The sequence below is a fragment of the Balaenoptera physalus genome (genome assembly GCF_965194825.1).
Source record: "Balaenoptera physalus genome assembly, chromosome: 16".
In the NCBI taxonomy this organism is placed as follows: Eukaryota; Metazoa; Chordata; class Mammalia; order Artiodactyla; family Balaenopteridae; genus Balaenoptera; species Balaenoptera physalus.
The window spans coordinates 28,802,886-28,823,598 of record NC_138898.1 but is presented as its reverse complement, the minus strand read 5'-3'; the positions used below and the strand labels follow the sequence as shown (position 1 = coordinate 28,823,598).

General features: G+C 45.5%; 1 protein-coding gene across 4 annotated transcripts; it reads left to right on the top strand.

Annotated features, from left to right (window-relative positions):
• The first annotated feature begins 397 nt into the window (after window positions 1-397).
• On the top strand, window positions 398-20,340 carry NSFL1C (NSFL1 cofactor). 4 transcript variants are annotated; one of them, XM_082429898.1, is made up of 10 exons: window positions 401-616; window positions 2,983-3,080; window positions 8,763-8,837; window positions 10,737-10,769; window positions 11,342-11,507; window positions 12,111-12,203; window positions 13,446-13,555; window positions 13,961-14,098; window positions 18,625-18,789; window positions 19,939-20,340. In XM_082429898.1, exons 1-10 carry the CDS (start codon window positions 512-514, stop codon window positions 20,099-20,101), a joined length of 1,146 nt encoding a protein of 381 aa, XP_082286024.1. In that variant the 5' UTR covers window positions 401-511; the 3' UTR covers window positions 20,102-20,340. The 4 variants fall into 4 exon arrangements, with proteins under 4 accessions (XP_082286025.1, XP_082286026.1, XP_082286024.1 ...); XM_082429899.1 differs by lacking the exon at window positions 12,111-12,203 and having other exon boundaries at window positions 398-616; XM_082429897.1 differs by lacking the exon at window positions 10,737-10,769 and having other exon boundaries at window positions 492-616.
• The last annotated feature ends 373 nt before the right edge of the window (window positions 20,341-20,713 follow it).

Sequence of the window (20,713 nt, the reverse complement as noted above, 5' to 3'; positions counted from 1 at the left end):
AGCCACGGAAGGGTTGGGAGACAAGAGTGACTTGTTCAAGGCTCTCTAATGTGAACAACAAGAAGGCAGGGACTTTGTTTTGCTCGCTGCTGATCCCCAGCCGTGGAAGAGCAACGGGCCCTTGATTCCACTCAGTAAATATTTGAACAAGTAAGTGAATGAACGACTGAATAAATTAATGAAATGAGGAAACGACTCAATGAATAATTGTGAAACTGACTCCTTTCGGGATCTTTCATCCCACAGGTACACAGCGGAAGACCCGCCCCTCCTCTCTTCCTCCCCGCGCTCCCACCCCCGCCGTTAGGTTGCGGGTCCACGCTACGGCCGCTAGAGGGCGCAGAGCGGCGGAGTTCTCGCACGGAAGACTTTGTGTGAGGCACCGCATGGGGCGGGGCCTGCGGGCGGGCGCCGCTCGGCTGGACAGGGCTGACCGGTGTGTGGAACGCGCCGGCGGGGCTGAGGCTGTGCGGCGGCGCCCGGAGCGGTTTGGGCGGCGCACGGAGCTAAGATGGCGGCGGAGCGACAGGACTCGCTGAGGGAGTTCGTGGCGGTGACGGGCGCCGAGGAGGACCGGGCCCGCTTCTTCCTGGAGTCGGCCGGCTGGGACCTGCAGGTAGCGCCGCGAGGCGGGCCGCGTCGGGCGGGCTGGGGACTGCGGAGCGCGTACGCCTGGCGCGACAAGCCCGCAGTGGTCGAAGCGCATAGTCATCCCGCCGGGCCGCGGCCCGATCCAGGCCTCAGGGTCCTGGGGCCGCTTGCCACGCGTCGCCAGCTTGGCCTGGGCGTGGGGAAACGCGGGCGAGCTCCGGCCCGGACCTGCTCTACCCGGCCTCAGTTTCCCCTTCTGCCTGGCTCTCGGGTCGGCGAGATTTTGGGCAGTGCCGCAGCCCGCGTGAAGAAGGGGAGCCTGGGGGCGTGGCTGCCGCGCCGAGTCTCGGCTGCAGGCCCGGCCCGACTGACCAGCTCCCCGGTGGAGCGGCGCTGGGGACTAGGTGCTCGTTCATTTCCATTTTCGCAGCCCCGGCCTCAGGACAGGGGAGAAGCCCAGCCCAGGACTTGGCCCACGCCCCCTCCTACCTAATTGCTGGGAGAAACTGGGTAGTGGAGCCTATTCATCTTTAATAAGTAACTCTTCTGTAAAATGGGAGTCTTCGTGGAGCTTATCGTCTAGTTCACCAGCATGTATTAAGTATACGTTAAATATTTATTAGTTAAGAAGACATTAAGATAGGCTGCACTAGGCAGGGATTTTTGTAAACTGTTGAATCCCCTGTGCCTGGAAAAACGCCTGACACGTAGTAGGCACTCAGTAATTAATTGTAGGAAGAATTGCATACATGTTGTTGGCCAGCCGACGTCTTAGGTAGATGATGATGATTAAAATTTATTGAGTGCCTGCCATGAGCCAAGTGCTGTTCTAACTGCTTTAGGTGTCTTAAGTCATTTAACCTGTGCATTTTGAAGCTGAGGTTTAGGGAGGTTAAGTAACTTGCTCAGTGCCTCACTAGCTACCAAGTGGAAGAGATGGCATTTGAACTCAGTTCTGTCTGATACCAGAGCCCAAGCTCTTAACCACCATGTGCCCTGGCACTTTACATATGGTGATTCAGTTAATCCTAGCCACACTGTGAGGTAAAGAAAACTTCCTCAGTTGTATAGATGAATTGGAAGCTCAGAGGTCAAGTGATAGGCCCAAGGTCACACACCCAGGGATTAGGATTTGAACTGTGTCTGCTGACTTCACCATTTATATGCTTCCCGAAAGTGTAAGAGTTAGATAAAGCATCACACCTGTACAGACACACAGTGTAAAGCCCCTGTGCTGGGCAGAAATACAAAATGCAGCTTCTGCCTGAAAGACCTAAAAACTCACAGTGTTACAGGTGGCAGGTCATCAGTCCCAGTCTCCTCATGCTATTAGTGGGGAAACGGGCTCATGCATGTGACATGACTTGCCCAGGACTTGAATGTAGACACCCCTCAATGCCAGTTCAGTGCATGTCCCACGGCAGCATACTGCCTCCTGGCAGGCCTGCTAAAGCGTGTTCTGTAAAGGCACGCTGCTTCCAACAGGCTGGTTATGTCCCACAGCAGCTCACTGCCTCCTAAAAGGTGGTGACCTTGAGGACAAGAGCCACGTCTTTTTCACCTCTGTAGACCTCATTGCTCTCTTACTTCTTTGTGCAAAGTAAGTAATAAGTAAACACCTGTGCATTGAGTCCATGCGAGAAACATCCAATTACAGATGGCCAAAAGAGGCCCATATTCCTTCCGTATGTATAGAGCTAAGACATGACTGCATAAATGTTAATGGATCCTCTCGTCCGTTTTGCAGGGTTGGTGGGATGGGTGTCCCCATTGCACAGATTAGGAAACAGCCTCAGAGAGAAAGTGAAAGTAGCAATCTGGACTGACCTCACAGTTCCCAACTCCTGGCTATCACCTAAATGCTGAGAGTAAGGGCCTGAGCAGACTGCCTGGGATCGAGCCTGGCTCTACTCCTTACCAACTGTGTGACCTCAGTCAGCTTTCTTAGCTTCTCGGTGCTTCTCTATCAGCTATAAAATGAGATGATAATAGCACTAACTACATAGGGTTCTTTAAGGATTAAATGAGTTAACACAGGTAGAGTTGTACTCAGAACAACATGGCTCATAAATAAGTTCTCAATAAATGTACACTGCTTTTACTAGATCACATTTCCTAATAAAAATGAGAATGAGGAGTGTCTCCATCCCAACTTTCCTTCTTGCCTTCTTTTCCCCTTAGTAGGTGGAATTTTTTTCAGGTAATATGAAAACAAATAGTTGGGCCATTACCTTTTGGTCTTATTTTCTATGGCCCCCCCAAATGCAGACCGCCTTGTAAGTGTGGGCCATATTTTTGTGTCTTTGCTCCTTTATGTTCAAAGGAGATGAAAGGAGATGTGTTAGATGAAGGCCTGTTTAAGGATCCCAAGTTACTATCTCTCTGTTTCAGATCGCCCTAGCAAGCTTTTATGAGGATGGAGGGGACGAAGACATTGTGACCATTTCGCAGGCAACCCCCAGTTCAGTATCCAGAGGCACAGCCCCCAGGTAAGGGCCAACTTCAGTTATTGCTACATTGGTGTGCTTCCAGCAATGGTGAGCTATTTCCTGACTCAACAGAGGGTTCAGGCCTGGGGATGTGGACCAGTGGGTTTGAGGGAGGAAGATAGACTGACTGGTGGGTAGTAGTTTCTTGCAAGACTTATTCCTTTCCTGTAGAGATTTGGGATTCTTAACTGAGTGTGGTATATGATCCAATCCTGGAGGAAACCACAGAACCAACTTTTAAGATGTTTTGGTGGGGGGGGGTCTCTTATTTATGAAATATGAGGAGTGGCCTCTCCATTTCTGGAAGTTTTTAAGTAGAAACCGAAGTACTTCCTTTCAGGGATGCTGTAGATGTAAAAGATGAGGCCAGGTGACTTTAAAAAGGCTCTTTCAATATTTTAGGATGCCCATTACCCTGTTAAGAAGACTTAGAGAAAATAAACGTGTTTAACCCACCCTTTCCCAAATTGATTAGGGAGACCTTGTCTTATTTTGTGAAGCAGTGTTAACCTTTGCTGTCCCATTTGCATCCCCTGTCCTGGCCACCCTGGCTCCAAGGTTCTCACAGCCGATCACTGCTGTGATCTACAGAGTGGGATAATGCAGGTCTTCTGGGAGACAGGCAGGGCCTCTTCCTTTAAAGGTGTCTGAACTACAGCTCCCCTCTCTGCTGTAGCCTGATTTGTTTCTACTCTCTGGTGTATGTTCTCAATTTATTTGAGTTTGAATTCAACCCCAGAATACAGATATAGTGTTTCTTTGCTGGTGAAGTGATAAATTGTGTTTCTCTCTAAGGGCATCTGAGATTTAAATTACATTTCCTCCCTTTCTAGAAGGAACACTAACCCCAGTTCTCATTGCTTCCTTAACTTCTTCCCCTACCTACATTTCCAGAGGAAAGAGGTAATAGGCAGGACATCTTTTAGTTATTCATAGATGCCCACGTGTGAGGTGTCAGTGATGGCACATCAAGATGTTACTGCCTGGGACCTGGTTGATAAGATAAGGGCTTTTCTTGTAGCTGCTGATAGAGACAGCTGATTTCCTGGGGTGTGTCTTTCACAGGCACCCCAGATTACTGTTGGGGTGTTGGCACAAAAATACAGAGGAGGAGAAATTGAAACTTAGCCTCTGATGTCAGTCACATGTTCACACCTGTCTTCTCTGATAGACCCAAAGTCCTGGCAAGACAGTGGTTTATGGGACTTCCCTGGCAGTCCAGTGGTTAAGACTTCACTGTCCAATGCAGGGGGTACAGATGCAATCCCTGGTTGGGGAGCTAAAATCCCGCATGCCTCACAGCCAAAAAACCAAAACATAAAACAGAAGCAATATTGTAACAAATTCAATAGAGACTTAAAAAATGGTCCACATCAAAAAAAATCTTTTAAAAACAAAAAAAAAGGCAATGGTTTATTAGAACCTGGGCTAGGAGCCTGACTGCTCACGTTCAAATCCCAGCACTGCCAGTTTAGAGCTTTGTGACCTTGGGCAGGTTACTTAACATCTCCAGTCCCTCAGTTTTTGTCACCTGTCAAATGGGAATGATGATAGTGCCTACCACATGGGAGATTAAATGAGTTAATACTTACATAGCACTTAGAACACAGAACGTGTTAACTGCTATTATTGTCATTTTATTATTACCATTATTAGCATCCATTCTCATCTTCCCCATTCTTTTCTTATTTGTTCCCTGTCTCATTCCACAGCAAGTCGATATGTTGAAAAGTAGACTTAAAAGTAAAAGAATCAAGGGAATAGAGTTTAACATTAAGACTGCGGAGAGTAAAAGACTGAGCACACATGCAGGCCTAAAGGTCTTACTTTTTTGCTTTGGTTAAGCCTCAGACTTGGTACTGGGCTTGGGTGAAGCCAAGGAAAAGGGAGAGGGAAGGCACTGTTTGTTACATCGTTGTCCTTGTCCAGGTGGTCAAGGCTGACTGCATTCTCAGGAAAAGGCAGGCTTGTGCTGGCACCTCAGAGGAATCCTGTGTGGGGCCTGCCTTTCCCCTGTTTGACCTGACTGTTGCAGGACACTTAGCCTGCTGCTGAGCTCTCCCCGACCCCACTGTCATCTTCTCGCATACCTTTTCATATCACCACTGCCTCTGTGGCACAGCACTCAGTTAGTGAGTTCCTCCTCTGACTCTAGAACAGGGGTTCTTCACGTGGAGGCCCTGAACCCCCTAGGAGGAATCTGTGGAATGGATGTCAGAAGGTCCATAAATTACCTGAAATTGTAGGTAAAAACTTGTGTATATGTAGTACCTTTTCTGGCAAGAAAATTCATAACTTTTATCAGATTCTCAAAGGGCTGTGGGACATAAAAAGGTTAACCATAGCTATAGGAGAAAGTCTAAACTCCTCAGTTATAACAGCTGTCATTTATTGAGCACTTAACCAGCTGCCAGGCACTGGGTTAAGCTTTTATTGATATATATACATCTTTTTAACCCTTACTACAACCCTGTGAGGTGGGTACCGTTATTCTTCCCATTTTACAGATGAAGACACTGAAGCTGGGCATCTTCCCAAGATCACACGGCTAGTAAAACAAGGATTTAAATGCAGATCTGTTTCTGCCTCCAGCATTCAGCTCTCAGCCAGAATGATGTACTGCCTCTCCCTGTGGACATTCACTGTCCTCCAGAATTTGCTGTGAACCTGCCATCCTCATCTTATCCCCCTTTTTCTCCTTTCTTAAATCTTTATTTCAACCAAACTGATTTGTTTGGTGTCTCAATTCTGCCTTGTTTTTGGTTCTTCTGCTTTTGTTTGAGCCTCTCATCTGACTGGACATGCCCACTCTCTTGCTTCCTTTCCACCTGTGCAAATCCTCTGTGTCCTTCCAGGTTTAGCTCCCTCCCCACCTTCTCTACTGAGCATGTTATCCCCCAACCCATAGGCAGCACGAACTCCAGTCACAACCCATATCCGCGTACTACTGTATGACATCTTTGCTGTGTTGTCTTGACTTCTTCTCCTGATAATTACCTTAATATTTTTCTCCCTACGTAAGTTGTAAGTTCCTGGAGGTGGGAGGGCTAGTATTCCAGGAGCACCCACCATCTGTCTGGCTCTGCCAGATATTCTCACATACGTTCTCTTCTTATACCTCTATAACCATGGAAGTAGGTCAGGTGCTCACCATTTCACAGGTCAGGATGCTGAGTCTTAGGAAAGGTCGAGTAACACGTTTGCTGTTATAGTGGAGTCAAACCCAAATTTGTCTAAATCCAAAGCTGCTTCTTCTGCCATGTGCTAGCTACCTCTCTGTGCAATACCTCCCACCCCTGTACCGAGCACAGGGTCGAGCAAGAGGTAGGCTGTTATTTCTTCCTTTTTTTTATTCTTTCATTCAACCAAACTGTACTTCCTTAGAATTCTGGGGAGCACCGTTGTCTAATTCTCTAAAACTATACTGTCCAGTATGGTAGCCACTAGCCTCATGTGGCTATTTAAATTAATTAAAATAAAACATTCAGTTATTCATTTGCACTTAGCAAATTTTAAATGCTCAATAGCCACGTGTGACTAGTGGCTTCATTATTGGACGGTGCAGGTACAGCATTTCTGTCACTGCAGAAAATGTGATCTGACAAAGCACTTTTGTGCCACTTCAGGGTGCCTGGGAGATAGAGTTCTGATGCTGAAAAATTGAAATTTCTGAAACATTTTGCCTATTTGTGGAAGATACAAGACAGAGTATTCTGAAATTGGTAATGCCCCCAGGACATCCTTACTGTTAAGGTAACTCTCAGAGCATTACTCCAGAGCAGTTGTTCTCAGTCTTGAGCATGCATCAGAATTACTTGGAGGACTCCTTAAAACCAGATTGGTAGACACTCCTTTCAGGGTTTCTGATTGAGGAGGTCTAGGGTAGGGGCTGAGGATTTGCATCTTTCACAATTTTGAGGGTAATACTGATGCTCCTGGTCCAAGGACCGGCACTTTGAGAACTGCTGCTCAAGAGTAGTACTTGAAATGTGCTACACCGTGCATCAGCACCCCGACTGTTCACAGCACGCCCACGAGGTTGGTGCTGATTGTCTCCATTTTCACATGAGAAAATGAAGGCTTAGAGAATTTCATTAGCATGCCCAAGATCCCAGGGTTGGAGGCTAAGTTGGGATTGGAACCAAGTAAATGGACACCAGAGTCTGTGTTAGATACTGTCAGAGTCTAGGTGTAAGAACTTTTGGGGAAAGAGCCAAACCTATAGCCAGAGCAAGTGGTTTGCTCAAGCAGGTATACACATGTGTATTTGAAGGTGTTTAACGACGGAGAGATAGAGGATTTTTTTTTCCATAGACGCTAAGCTAAGCATCTGTGGAAAACTCCCCTGGGAAGAGTAATGAGTAGAATTAGCCTTTTAGGGCACTAGTATGGATCTTATCACTTGCATCCTTTTAAACCATGTTGTGTAGAGCATGAAGGAATGCCCAGGAGGTTGCTCTCAGCTCACTCAGGCAGGAATGTATTTGCTACATCGGTTGATCTTTGTCCTCTTTTTTCTAGTTAGTGGAGCCTCAGAGCCTATTCTGTCCTCTGATTGTCTCCCTGAAATAAATCTTTCTTCAAGGCTGAACTGGAGTAAACAACTCCTTCTCTAGCCTCACTAAATCTCCATTACCCTCTCCCACCATATTAAAGAGAAACAACTTTTTTCCCCCTAAGGAATACAGAAAATGTTTTTATAAATTGTGTGTCTCATGATCCTTGAAAAACTAAGATTTTTCCTTAAGGACAAATCTAAACTAGGAAAAAAGTGGCAGTGTAAGACTGTCAGAGGAGGGAGTTAACCCTTCTCATACCATGTTTAGTGTGCCCTCTCTACCGCACCCCACACAACCCTGCTTTTTTCCTAAACACTAATAAATACTTGACTAACCTACAGCAGAAGCAGAGGGCTTTTCATGCATATATTCATTTCATTTTTACTTCTTGATGATTTATCCTTCCTCTAATGTGTTACTTTCACTAGTCTCTGTGTATGTGCCTGTGCTGCTTTCCTGTAATGCCCTGTTGGTCCCCTTTCCCCACCAGCCCCACCATCCTTTATCCAATTGACTGATGGTCCCCTAGTTTGTTAGCACTCGGTCCAAATGTTGCATTTTTCTGGGACGCTTTTCTTGATGTTCCCCCACCCCCACCTAGAACAGGAGACTGCTCTCACATCCCATGTGCTTCCCTCTGTCACAGCCCCTGTTGCACAGTATTTAATGGATGGTTTCCTGGCCAAAGAGCCACTAGCCTGTAAGCAACTAAAGGGTAAGAACTGTGCCTGATCATTTTATAGACCTAGCATCCAGTTCAGTGCCTGGCACACAGGCATTCCCCCAATATTTAGAAATTATATGATGAAAATCACTATCCAGTAGTATGTTTTTAAAGTAGTACAGATCCTATCTGGTTCCCTCCTCCCCCTCTAGGAGAGCTTAAATTGGATTTCATTTTACTTCTTGATACACTTCCTAATTTATTCTTAGTACTGTGTGACCTTGAATAAATATCATTGTTTTGCATATAAACTTGAGAGGTTAACCCTCTTCCCATAGATCCTCTTCCTGCCCCACCAAAAAACCTAACCTCAGTGTCCTCAACTGTTAGCAGCTGATGATGCGGATCACCTTTCTTTTACTCCCCTTGAGATCATTTTGCTCCTTTCTGTGTCTCCAGCGATAATAGGGTGACATCCTTCAGAGACCTCATTCATGACCAAGACGAGGACGAGGAGGATGAGGAGGGTCAGAGGTGAGTCTTTATTGGGGGCACAGTCCACAGGAAACTCCATGGTAATGTATAAATCACCTAGAACAGCCTAGAAGGATAAACATGCTCGGTTATCATTAGCCATTACTACTGTGGGCTAGTCATATGCATACTAGAAACAGTTTTCCACTCCCTGTGCTTAGAAGTGATCCCTGTCCTCTTACTATTTTTTTTTCTTTTGGGGTATTCTGGATTTCTTTTTGTTCTGTTTCATTTTTAATTATTAAGATAATATGTATTTATTGAAGAATATTAGGGGAAGGGAAATAAATCTATAAGGAAAAAAGCCATTTGTAGTACCACAACCCAGAGGTAACCACGTATCAATAATATTTTTGGTGTATTTCCTTCCAGCTTTTCCTTAATTGAAAAAGCAATATATTACATAATAAAGAGAAAAAAAGGGCTTACAAGTGTATATTCCTCCAATATACAGACACAGTACTGTTTTTTGTTGGTTTGTTTTTAACCTTTAGGAACGTTATAATAAAATTAGTGTCCATTGTGGAAAATGTAGAATAGCATAATGAAAAAAAATATAACACTCATCTACCCTTTGGTAACTACGGTTAATATTTTGACATATTTCCACTAAGTGTTGGTTCTGTGTGTAAATGTAGTTTGTTTATATTGTACTTTACATGGTGAAAGGCAGATGTTTGTTTCTTGCTTTTGTAGGATTAATGCTACATCTTGAATACTTCTCCAGGTCATTAAGATTCTTCATAAGTGCTTTCAGTGACTATAATGGTCATCATATGGAATGCTTGACATTTAAATCATTTCCAGTTTTTTGCCACCTTAAATATCAATGCTGTGAACATCTCTGTGTATTAATCTTTGACTACATTTCAGATTATTTTGGATAGTTTATAGAAATGAAAATACCGGGTTAGGGGCATGAGTATTTTTAAGGCATTTGATCACAGATTCCTAGTTTGTAAGCCAGGGCTTTGAGATCCCTTAATAAGGATCTTAGAGTCCACTGAACAGAACTTTGTCTACCTGGAATGAACAAGGATGAACTGGCTGCAGCCTCACTTCATGGGTTTTGGTTTTCCATGGAATCTGTCTTGGTCTGTCAAACATTCCTAAGGACCATTTTATAATAACCATTATGGAAATGCAGTTATCTCATCGTGGTCACTCTTTGGGAAGTGGGCTGAGAAATTATGTGTGTTCTGTTCTCTGTCTTCGTCCACGTAGTGACCTTTACACTACCTCAGAGCCTTCTATTTAGATACACTCAAAGTTCAGGAATAAATGTTAATTTCAGTGTTTTAATACTCCTTGAATGAAAGGCAGTGTCATCAAGTAAGTGAATGCCCAACTCCTGAATGACCTCCTCCTACTTCTCCTGTCCTTTCACATCCTCCAGGCGGTGACCTTCTTTTACTTCACATCCCGGTTACATCTCTGGTCCCTCAGCGTTTCAGACCTAATGACACTGGTGCTGTTGTCCATGCCAAGGCCTAGGGTTTTGCCTTGCATTCTCTGGGGAATGTCAGGAAATGGAAGGCTGAGGCTCAGTTTTATAGGTTCTCAGTTCTCCCCACTGAGACATGCTATTGACTTAGCTGTGAATAGGAGTGATAAGGAGGCAGCTAGCCAAGGCTACATGACTGAAGGTTTTCAGATGCAGGTAAAAAAAAAGGTGCTAACTTCATCTCAAGCCATGCTTGGCCCATTGCAAAGCAGGTATGGGTATCTTGGGGCTTGTATTTGAGCTTCCCTGACCTCCTCCAGTACCCACTCTTCCGCATCCGCCCGGTGTATGTCACAAGAATTGCAAGGTTAGGTGAGGCTTGGGAGCTCTCGGTGCTGTATCACACCTTACATGTGTGCATTACTCTGTGCTTGTTCTTTTGCATACTTCCGCTGATTTGAACCTGATGGCCCTGACTTAAGGAACAGGTAGGTAGGGCATGTGGTCCTTCCCTTCCATTTCAAAGAAGGAAAGTGAGGTTAGCTCAGTGCATTGGCTTGCCCAGGTCACTCAGTGGCAGAGCCAACAGTGGAACCTAGCTGCTTGTACTAACCACGCCACTGCCACCATTAATCCAGGGCTGCTAGTGGTAGCTGCTTCTAACTGACCATAGTGATCATCTGCTGGAAAGGTGCTGGCCGACGGATGGTGAATTCCCAGAGCTAACGTGCTGTCGTGCATGCCTGGAATACCCTTCCCTTGTTCTTTACCTGATAAACTCATCCTCAAGATTTAGCCCAGAAGACACCCTTCTAGGAACCCTTGACTGTACTCCCCAGCTCTGTGTTCCCAGAGCTCCCCTTACTAATTTCTACTGTGGCTCACACTGCAATATGGCTGCCTGCCTCTTAAATCTGTCCCCACCTAGACAGTAAGTTCCTTAAAGATGGGCATTTGTACCCTTTGCCTCATTGTACCCAGCTCCTAGCCCAGAGCCTGGCACATGCTCTATTCATGTTTTCTAAGTATATTTGGTGTTAGATGTGTATTTTCTGCACAGGTTTTATGCTGGGGGCTCAGAGAGAAGTGGACAGCAGATTGTTGGCCCTCCCAGGAAGAAAAGTCCCAACGAGCTGGTGGACGATCTCTTTAAAGGTGCCAAGGAACATGGAGCCGTAGCTGTGGAGCGAGTGTCCAAGAGCCCTGGAGAGACCAGTAAACCAAGAGTGAGCATAAGGGGTCGGGGTCGTTGTCTGTGTCCACAGGACTGAGGTTCCAGAGCAGGGGAAAGGAGGCCTTCCTCAGCCCAGCAGTGACTGAATTTGTTTTTGTTTTTCATTTGCTCACTTCCTCTCATATGCAGAAGAGCAGTGCCGTTTCTCTTACCTTTTAACATGAAATCAAGATTTGGGGCAAAGTTTTCAAACCTATGGCCTGTGGTCTGGATCAGGTTCTGCAAACATGTTTTGTTTGGCCTAACCAACCTGATTTACTCAGTGTCTTGCTTTATTTTTGTTTTAATTGAATTGGTGGCCACCTGTTTTACGTACAGTCAGGATTTCTGTTTTCTTTGTGAAAATCAAAAAGTCTTTAGTGTTATCCTACACCTAGATTCTGAAATGGTCATGATTAACTAGAGCTTAGTAGCAGCCGTTCCCTTTAACCAAACAGTATCCCCCCACCATTCCAGTTTTTACCCCAGTCTCTGAGTTTCCTACTCAGAGAAAGTATACCTAGTAGTTAACAAGCTTGAGATAGCATCATTGTATCTGAATAACCTGTAAACTGTTGACCCACTCCTCCGGTGTTTATGAACTTGGCTTTTATAGCCATTTGCAGGAGGTGGCTACCGCCTTGGAGCAGCACCAGAGGAAGAGTCTGCCTACGTGGCAGGAGAAAGGAGGCGGCATTCCGGCCAAGATGTGAGTGTGCACCTACCTTCTTTAGGGAAGTTCATGGACTGTTTTATCATTTTGGGGGAGAAATTAGTCCCATGTTACACGTGAATCAGCAGCCTCTGAAAGGGAAGAGGCAGCAGGTTTGCTGTCATCCATGAATGGAAAGGCTTACCTGAGAATCAAAGACAGCTCTCATCTGGCTGGGTGTCGGGGGTGGGGGGTGGGGGGTGGCTCATGAGTGGGGACAGGCAGAGCGGATGGACAAATAAAGGAGTTTTCTGAGCATTCCATGGATCTCAGGCAGAGGGATAGTGATTCCAGGGTTCTCTGGTGGTGTGAACGTGCCTAAAGAACTTGGTCTTTAGACGCCCCCCCGCCACAAGGAAGCCTGAAACGTACTTTTTGAACTTTTTCCGTATTGTATTCCAGTCCTTTTTTCCCTGCGCATAGGGATCCCCCCTCTCCAATAAGTGTAATCATACTGTAGAATCAGTTTTGAGGTTTATGTCGTAAACGTTTTTTTTTTAATTTTATTGAAGTATAGTTGATTTACAATGTTGTATTAATTTCTTTTGTACAGCAAAGTGACTCAGCTATATATATATATATATATATATATATATATACTTTTTCAGTGCCATAAACATTTTCATATGACCTTGTGACCATTAGTCTCCATAATGTATTTGTTTTTAATTATTTGGGGTTTTTTTTCCAAAGTAAAGTAGTCAAGCAAGGAGGAAATAAAAATCCTATCCACCTGAGGTAGCAGCTGCTAATAGGTTGGTCTTTAGTCCTCTAGACCCTTTTCTGTGTATATATATAGGGAGTCGTTAACAGAAATTGTAGATATCATTTTTAATGGCTGCAAAATAGTCCACGTAAGATTTGCCATGCTACTTTAGTTGACAACAAGCTTTGTGCCAAGCACACTGGCAACCCTATAGATAAGGAAGCCACAGCTTCAATTGAGTCATCTGCTCAGTGCCACTTAGCTAGTGAGTGGCAAAATCAAGATGCAGACCCAGGTCTGCTTAAATCAAAGCCCATTCTCTTAACTTGTGCCATATCACCTTCTTATTTTAGGTTAATACTTATTTCATTGGTTGTTGATTGATCTCCTTGTGCATGAGTATATGTTTGTCTGTCTGTGTGTTTTAATAATGACACAGTAAAATAGTAAAAACTCGTTAATTTGCAAGTTCATGCTGGTGTGCTTGCCAGGTTCCTGACAATGTATGGACTGCTTACCTCCTGTTGTCACAGGTTCATGTAGTGTTGAAGCTCTGGAAGAGTGGATTCAGCCTGGACAATGGTGAACTCAGAAGCTACCAAGACCCATCCAATGCCCAGTTTCTGGAGTCTATCCGCAGAGGGTGAGCAGAAAAGCCCTCCTTCGGATTCCATATCAGTGAGTGAGATGGCAGATGGGAAAGAAGAAGCTGATTCAAATATTTATTATTTAAGAAGTTTACATTTTTAAGCAGATTTAGCACAGTTGAGATACAGATTCACAGATCTGCTCCCAAAACCCTGTGTATCTACATTTCCCCTTTGGGCCTAGGACAGAGCCAAGTCACCAAATAAGGTACAGGTCTCCACTCTTGACTCTGAGCAGGCATGAGAGGAGGGGGAGGTGGACAGGTAGCCACTAGAGCAGTCGACTCCCTGTGAAGCCCAGCTTCACAGTTGGAACTGAGAAGTTTCTCCTCCCTTTGTACCCATCACTGTCATTCCCATCCTGCTCTGTGTGGGCCCCAGCACTGCCTTTTCTCCCACAGAGAGGTGCCAGCAGAGCTGCGGAGGTTAGCTCACGGTGGGCAGGTGAACTTGGACATGGAGGACCATCGGGACGAGGACTTCGTGAAGCCCAAGGGAGCCTTCAAAGCCTTCACTGGCGAGGGTCAGAAACTGGGCAGGTAAGGAGCAGCACGGGGGGGAGTGGGACTGTGTGGGCCACTCCTGTCGGGCCCAGCAGGCCCTGTGTAAAGCTCACTTTGTATAGCTCTTTACTGTTTAGTACAAGGTACTTCAGATTTTATTTTTATGGGAGGAAGAGTATGGAGAACATAGGCTTTGGCATTAACACACCTGAGTTTAAATCTATTCTTCACTTTCTAGCCATATGAGCTTGGACTATACAGGCTCAGTTTGCCCACTATAAAGTGGGACTAATACGAATCCTTACCTCCTCGATTACTGTTGGGAGGAGCACGTAGAGCACTGCCCCACAGTGAGCAGTCAGTGTAATCAGTAAAGGTAACATATTGATGCTTTGACTCGGTAATCTAGGGTGTCCAGGGCAGGGATAACCTTCTGCATGGCTTTAAGGCTGAAACAGACACACGTATTCAGGTCACTTGAAATGGGGATTCAGAGGAGAAAGGAATCCTGGACTCTTGCCAGCCAGCCTACAGCGGCATCGTTTAGGATCCAGGGAAGCTCAGAGACATTGTTGCCCCTTTGCAGCCTGCTGCTCCACTGTTATGGCAGCTCTTATCTCTACTTCTTTGGTCCTGCCTGAGACTCAGTTTGTCATCTCCTGTGAAATTTTTGCCACGTGTCCTCTGCCATTATCTCTATCTTGCATTCAAACCCCTAGTAGGATCTGACTGGTTGATAGTCCCTATTACCTCTGATAGGCAGGGTTCTCACACCAGATCCTTGGCCATCCCACAGACAGGCAGCCTTCTCTCAGGGACCCACTCAGCTTTGGCCATACATGGGGTCACTTCGTCAGTATCCTTCAGAGGGATCTTTGCACATGAGAGGCACTCAGCATGGTGACCCTCCCCGCCAGTACCATCCTTATTTTACAAAGGGAAAGCTGAGGCTCTTGGACTTTAAGGGATACCCTGAGGTGCTCCCTATGGTAGAGCCGGGACTGGAATCAGGCCTTCTGATTGGCATTTCTCCCCACACTCCTACACAGCAAGACACCGTTTCTGACCTAGCTCTGGCAGCTCTTGAACTAGGCACTGCCCTTGCTCACCTCACCACCATCTGCAGGAATCAGAGTATGGTCTGCCAACAGCTGTGCTCTTTGAGCTTCTGGCTGGCCCTCTCCTAGAATCCCCTGCCTCCCTGCTGGCCATTCTTGCCTCATCAGGAGCAAGGGTCATAGCTCAGGACATTAGAGACCAATAGATTGTGGTTTACCAGGACCAAAATAGTTAAGTCCACCCTGCTCATCATTTCATCTACCACATTGGGGCCTGTGGGTTAGTCCGGGACAGCTGTTCTCTGATCCATCTGTGACTTACCTGTCAGCTATGGTAAGCTTTGTGGAGCACCAGATAATTTTTTTCCTTATATTATTAAAATAAAATGTGTTTATCTTAAAAAAAAAAAAAAATAGAAAATACAGATAAAGAATAAAAACTGTCCCTAAACCTAACACCCAGATATATCCAGTTAGTATCTGGGAAGTATCCTTCCAGTCTGTATATGTATATGGGTGTGTGTGTGTGTGTGTGTGTGTGTGTGTGTGTGTGTGTGTGTGTAAAAGTAAATGTTCTATCACCTGTTATTTTGCCTAATGTAGTATGGCTGTCATTCCAGATCAGTAAGTGTATTTCTACAATATTATTTTTAATGCTAACATAATTTTCTATCTTATGTATGTGCCATAATTTAACCAGTCCCTGATGTTAAACATTTAGGTGGCTGCCAGTATTATGAACAACATTACAATGAATATCTCTAATTAAATCTTTATATACCCCTTAATGTTGTACTAGAAGTAAAATTGCTAGCTCAAAAGATCTTCATATTTTTAAGATGTTGTCAAATTGCCCTCCAAAAAGGTTGTATCCGTCTTTCACCCGCCAGTAGTTATAAGGAAGGGTCCAGAGCACTGTGCAGTTTGGGTTTGTCAGGTTTCATGATACTAACAGAAAATGCTTCTACTATTGGAAAGTCTAACTCTATTATGTGTGAAGACTCCACATCTCAAAAAATTAAGATGTTTTTAAGGAGTCTGTTTTAGCAGGATGGGAATACTTAGTGCAGGTGATGAATCAACAAGTCGAGACAGAGCTTGATAATCAGATGTGATGCTTGTCAGCTAAATAAATGTTCATTGCCAGTTCCACTTTGATTTTATTTCAGTTCTAGCTTTTAATGAAAAATGAGCTAAAAAAATGTTTTATACAGCTAAGGGAGATGGAACGTTAGCTTTTCAGTCTAAACTAGATGGACAGCTCTTTCAGCTTTTCCAATAAATTTTACTATGCTTTCCATTGTCTTCTTGTTAACTAAAATGATCAAGAAGCCAAAAGTTTAAGAAATTTTTCTCAGGTTTGCCTCAAAAATCAGTCAATGCTTGTTTTTTCTCCAATTACCTAGAAAAATAAAATGAATAGACTTTTCTCAGTTCAGAAATTTGAAAAAGTTCGTTCAGTTGCATGAAACTTTTTTTATTTTAGGCTTTGCATTTGTTTGTTTGGATGGGAACTAATCTGAAGATTTGGGAAGCCTGCATTTACTTGATTTTGAGTACCAAACACCAAGAGTGCACTTGGGGTGGGGGTGAAGGGTGACACTGCTGCCAGGATGAGCTTTGCCCCCTCACCATGCTTTCTGTAGTGGTCATCTTTGTAAAGCAGGTGGCAGGGTCTCAGGAGGTAGCATTGTGGCAACAACGCACCTTAGTGCCCAATTTATTCCCACTACAAAGAAAATGAGCAGTCAGGTGATTCAGCTTCTCTCTCATTCAGGCCTTTCTGGCAGGCAGTAGCATCAGTGAGTACCCATCATGTACTTGGAATTGTTATAAACAGTTGAGGGACAGGCTGCCTAGAGTCTAATTAGAGAGTTGACCTAATGCCCTTAAAACTAATGAACAGAACAGAGTAGATCTTAGGCATTTACAGGTTCAACATTTAACTTTCCACTATTTCCAAGCATCTCTTCAGGCCCGTGATGGTGTAACTTATCTGTGTCTCAGCCCACATTTGAGTCCCACGTGCTGTGAGGCTGATCCATAGAAGCTCCTCTCGTGTCCAATAAGTGTGGCCAGGTTTCTCTTCTGAGCTCCACTTTGTAATTCTCTAAGCCACTGTTTTTCATGTTTACAGAAAAGAGTAAGTTCAGTTTTCAGTTCTTCCTTGCTAATTATGTGCCCTGGGGCAACATTTCACTGTGTTCCATGAAACAATCTGCAGGAGGTTAACAAACGTAACATGAAAGAAAGGACATGGTGGTCAAATAAGTTTGCCTTAACCTCACGATCTCTCAAGACCTTCTTTAATATGTTAGTGGCCTGTGATGCTGTTGGTATAATATGTGGCATTTCCAAAACCTTCCTGGAGATAACTCAAGGGACTAGGGTCCCAGGGAACACACTTAGGAAAGCACTTTCAGTTGGATTTGCTGAGAATACCCTTTTTAGGTTGTAAGGATCAGAGGGAACGGTGAGGTGTATGAATTAATTAGAGGCTTTGAGGGGAAGCAAGGGAGTTCTCATCCAATGGCCTCTATTCTCTGCATAGGTCTAGGCCAAGACATCTGCTAAGAGAAAGGCTGAGAATGAGATGCATAGATGGTTTACAGGAGAGAGATGAAGCCTCCAACGGTTATGGAGAATGGGGAATTCATGTGCATTTTGTGTTTGTCAGCCACCCGGAGTGTAGCACCCCTTTAATCCTCACAAGGGTCCTTGTTAAAGAACCTTGTTACTACCCTTGTTGAAACTCAGGGAGCTTAGATAACTAGCCCAACACTACCATAGCTAGTGGGTAAATTCATACCCTCGTCCATCTCATTCCAGGATCTGAGCTGTCAACACCACAGTAGGAACTGTGTCCTGTTCATATTGTATAATTAATCCCTGCGGTGCCAGGCACTTAGTTGGCTTTCCAGAAATCTCAGCCACCTCCTGATAGTTGACACATGAATATGAGATACTCACATGAGTGAGGTTGCACTGGGGCAGGCAGGCCTGAAAACTCCATCAGAGGAAAAGAGTCTGGACTTGTCCCTTACATTCCAGCAGTCACCTGCCAAGCTGTGTCATGCCTGCCTCATCTGCAGAGTTGGCGTGCCCCCTCCCCATTCTGCCCTCAGCCTCTCACTGAGGCTAAAACTCATCCTGGTCTGTTGGGTCCTCCAGCATCAGGTCCCAGTTTCTCCTGGCCCAGGCTGTCGTGCATACTGCTTTCCTCCCTTCAAGCCCTTGTTCAGTTGTGGACACCAAGGAAGAAGGGGGTTGGTAACTTGCCCAACTCCAGGAGTGAAGGAGCTAGCAGTAATTTGGGGGTTGAGGTGAATTCCACTGGACCTCTAAGTTCCATCAGGACAGGGATTCTGTCTTGGACACTCCTTATATCAGTAGCAACAAACAGCACCAGACGTAGCAAATGCTCAGTAAAAATCTGAGACAGGATTCCCCTCTTGTGTGGGGCCTTGTTTCTATTTGTGTCCTGACGCGATCCTCTCTCCTCAGCACTGCCCCCCAGGTGTTGAATACCAGCTCTCCAGCCCAACAGGCAGAAAATGAAGCCAAAGCCAGCTCTTCCATCTCAATTGATGAGTCACAGCCTACCACAAACATCCAAATACGGCTTGCTGATGGCGGGAGGCTGGTGCAGAAATTTAACCACAGCCACAGGTACCTTGCATTATGTGGCCTGGCTTATTCTAAGAGGGTCCCAGAAACTCCCACAAACAGGTGAGAAGCAGGGAGCAGTTCTTCCTCCTAAACACCAGCAGGCACTCCGTGCTTTCCCCAGAGGAGGCAGTGGGATAGGAAAGTATGCAAGTCTGAAGCCTTTGGTTTGGTTCCCACTCTTGCATTAAGTGTGGCCAGTGACTTGCTCCCTCCCCTGTGTGGGTCTCATTCCTCATCTCTAAAATTAGGGGATCGGATTCCTCAGAGGGGTTTTCTTAGCCACCAAACAATGTGTTCAAAGGAAGTTTCATGCTAAAGCCCAAGTGTAGAACAGATAAAATTTGAACTGCTGTGGTTGATGGAGGGGAGAGGGGATGCAGTGTACCCTCCCACCCACCTGGCTTCCTCTACCTCCCTGCCTGCAAGCAGCCTCTGAAAACCACTAGGCTACTAAGGTCTCTTCTAGATCTGGACTTTGAGAATTCTAGAATACCTGTTCCATCTCAGATCATCTGGGATCAAAGTAACTGTTCCTCCCCAATTTAAAGATGGGGAAACTGAGGCACAAAGTGATGAAGGGATTAGCAGGGGAGGACTGTTGCCTGTAAAAATATTTGGCAACTTCTTTTTCTAGAATAGCAGTGTCTAAATTTCATCAATCATAGGCCATATAAACCAGGACCCACATGTGGGGCCCAGGGAATGGCTTGCCAATCCTTGAGTGTTGACTGGCTTCACATGAGGTTAGTTGTGAAACAAGTTTGATTAGGATTACAGAAAAGGGATCAGGCAGAGAAGCCTCTAGGAAGAGGGGCCCAAATGTGGGCAGGGAGCACAGCATGATGAAGGACTGAAATGGGGAGGTAGGAGAACAGGGGGAAGGAGGGTGGTATAAAATTAGGCAGGCCTCAGGACCACAGTTAGGAGATTGGTGTTTATACCAAGGGAAGTGGGAGCAACTCTGAAGGGTTTTAGACAAAGGAGTGACATGAGCTCATGTGGTTCCAAATGAGAGCTTTGGACACTCTGTGGAGAAGGATTGGGCAGGGGAGGGGACCTGGGGATGTGATAGAGCCTCCCGAAGCGGGGGGTGGGGACAGCAGGGAAGAACACTGCTCACCCACCTCCCCACTCCCCCCACTCCACCAGGATCAGCGACATCCGACTCTTCATCGTGGACGCCCGGCCGGCCATGGCTGCCACCAGCTTTGTCCTCATGACCACCTTCCCAAACAAAGAGCTGGCTGACGAGAGCCAGACCCTGAAGGAAGCCAACCTGCTCAATGCCGTCATCGTGCAGCGGTTAACATAACTACCTGGCCCAGCCAGCAGCCTCATCTCCTTCCTGTGTCCCCCACGGCCAGCTGCCCCGTGGAGACCACCCCTCCACCCCCTCCCGCACACCCAGCAGTCCAGTGCCATGTCTCCTCCATAGCTCTGCGTTCTTAGATCTCAGTTGGACATTTGTTTTCTCCTTAGTTGCATTTCCTGGGTTTTTGTGACGATCAATGGACTTTAAAGAAAAAAATAAAAACAACCAAAAAAATGGAAGGAATATCACCAGCATGTTATACAGAACCTCTCCCACTGAAGCAGGCTTTGATTATCTTAAAATCATATTTATGTCTAAGGTGTGCGGGGAGGAGTTTTCTATCCCCTCTGCGTAAAAATTGCATGTGGCACACAACACCCACCCACTAGTGTGTTCCCCCGCTGCCCCCAGGATGACTAGTGGAGGATTTCCCCTGTGTAGGGAAGGGAGTGGGGGGACTTACAGAAAAAGGCTTTTGCAGCCACTCAGTTCCACAAGAACAGATCTCTTGCCTGGATAAAACTGGGCAGCAGCAAGAGTCCTCTGAAGCATGAGGTCAGATCCAGAGGCACACAACCCTTGTGCTCCTTTCACTCAAACCCTGGGAAGTTT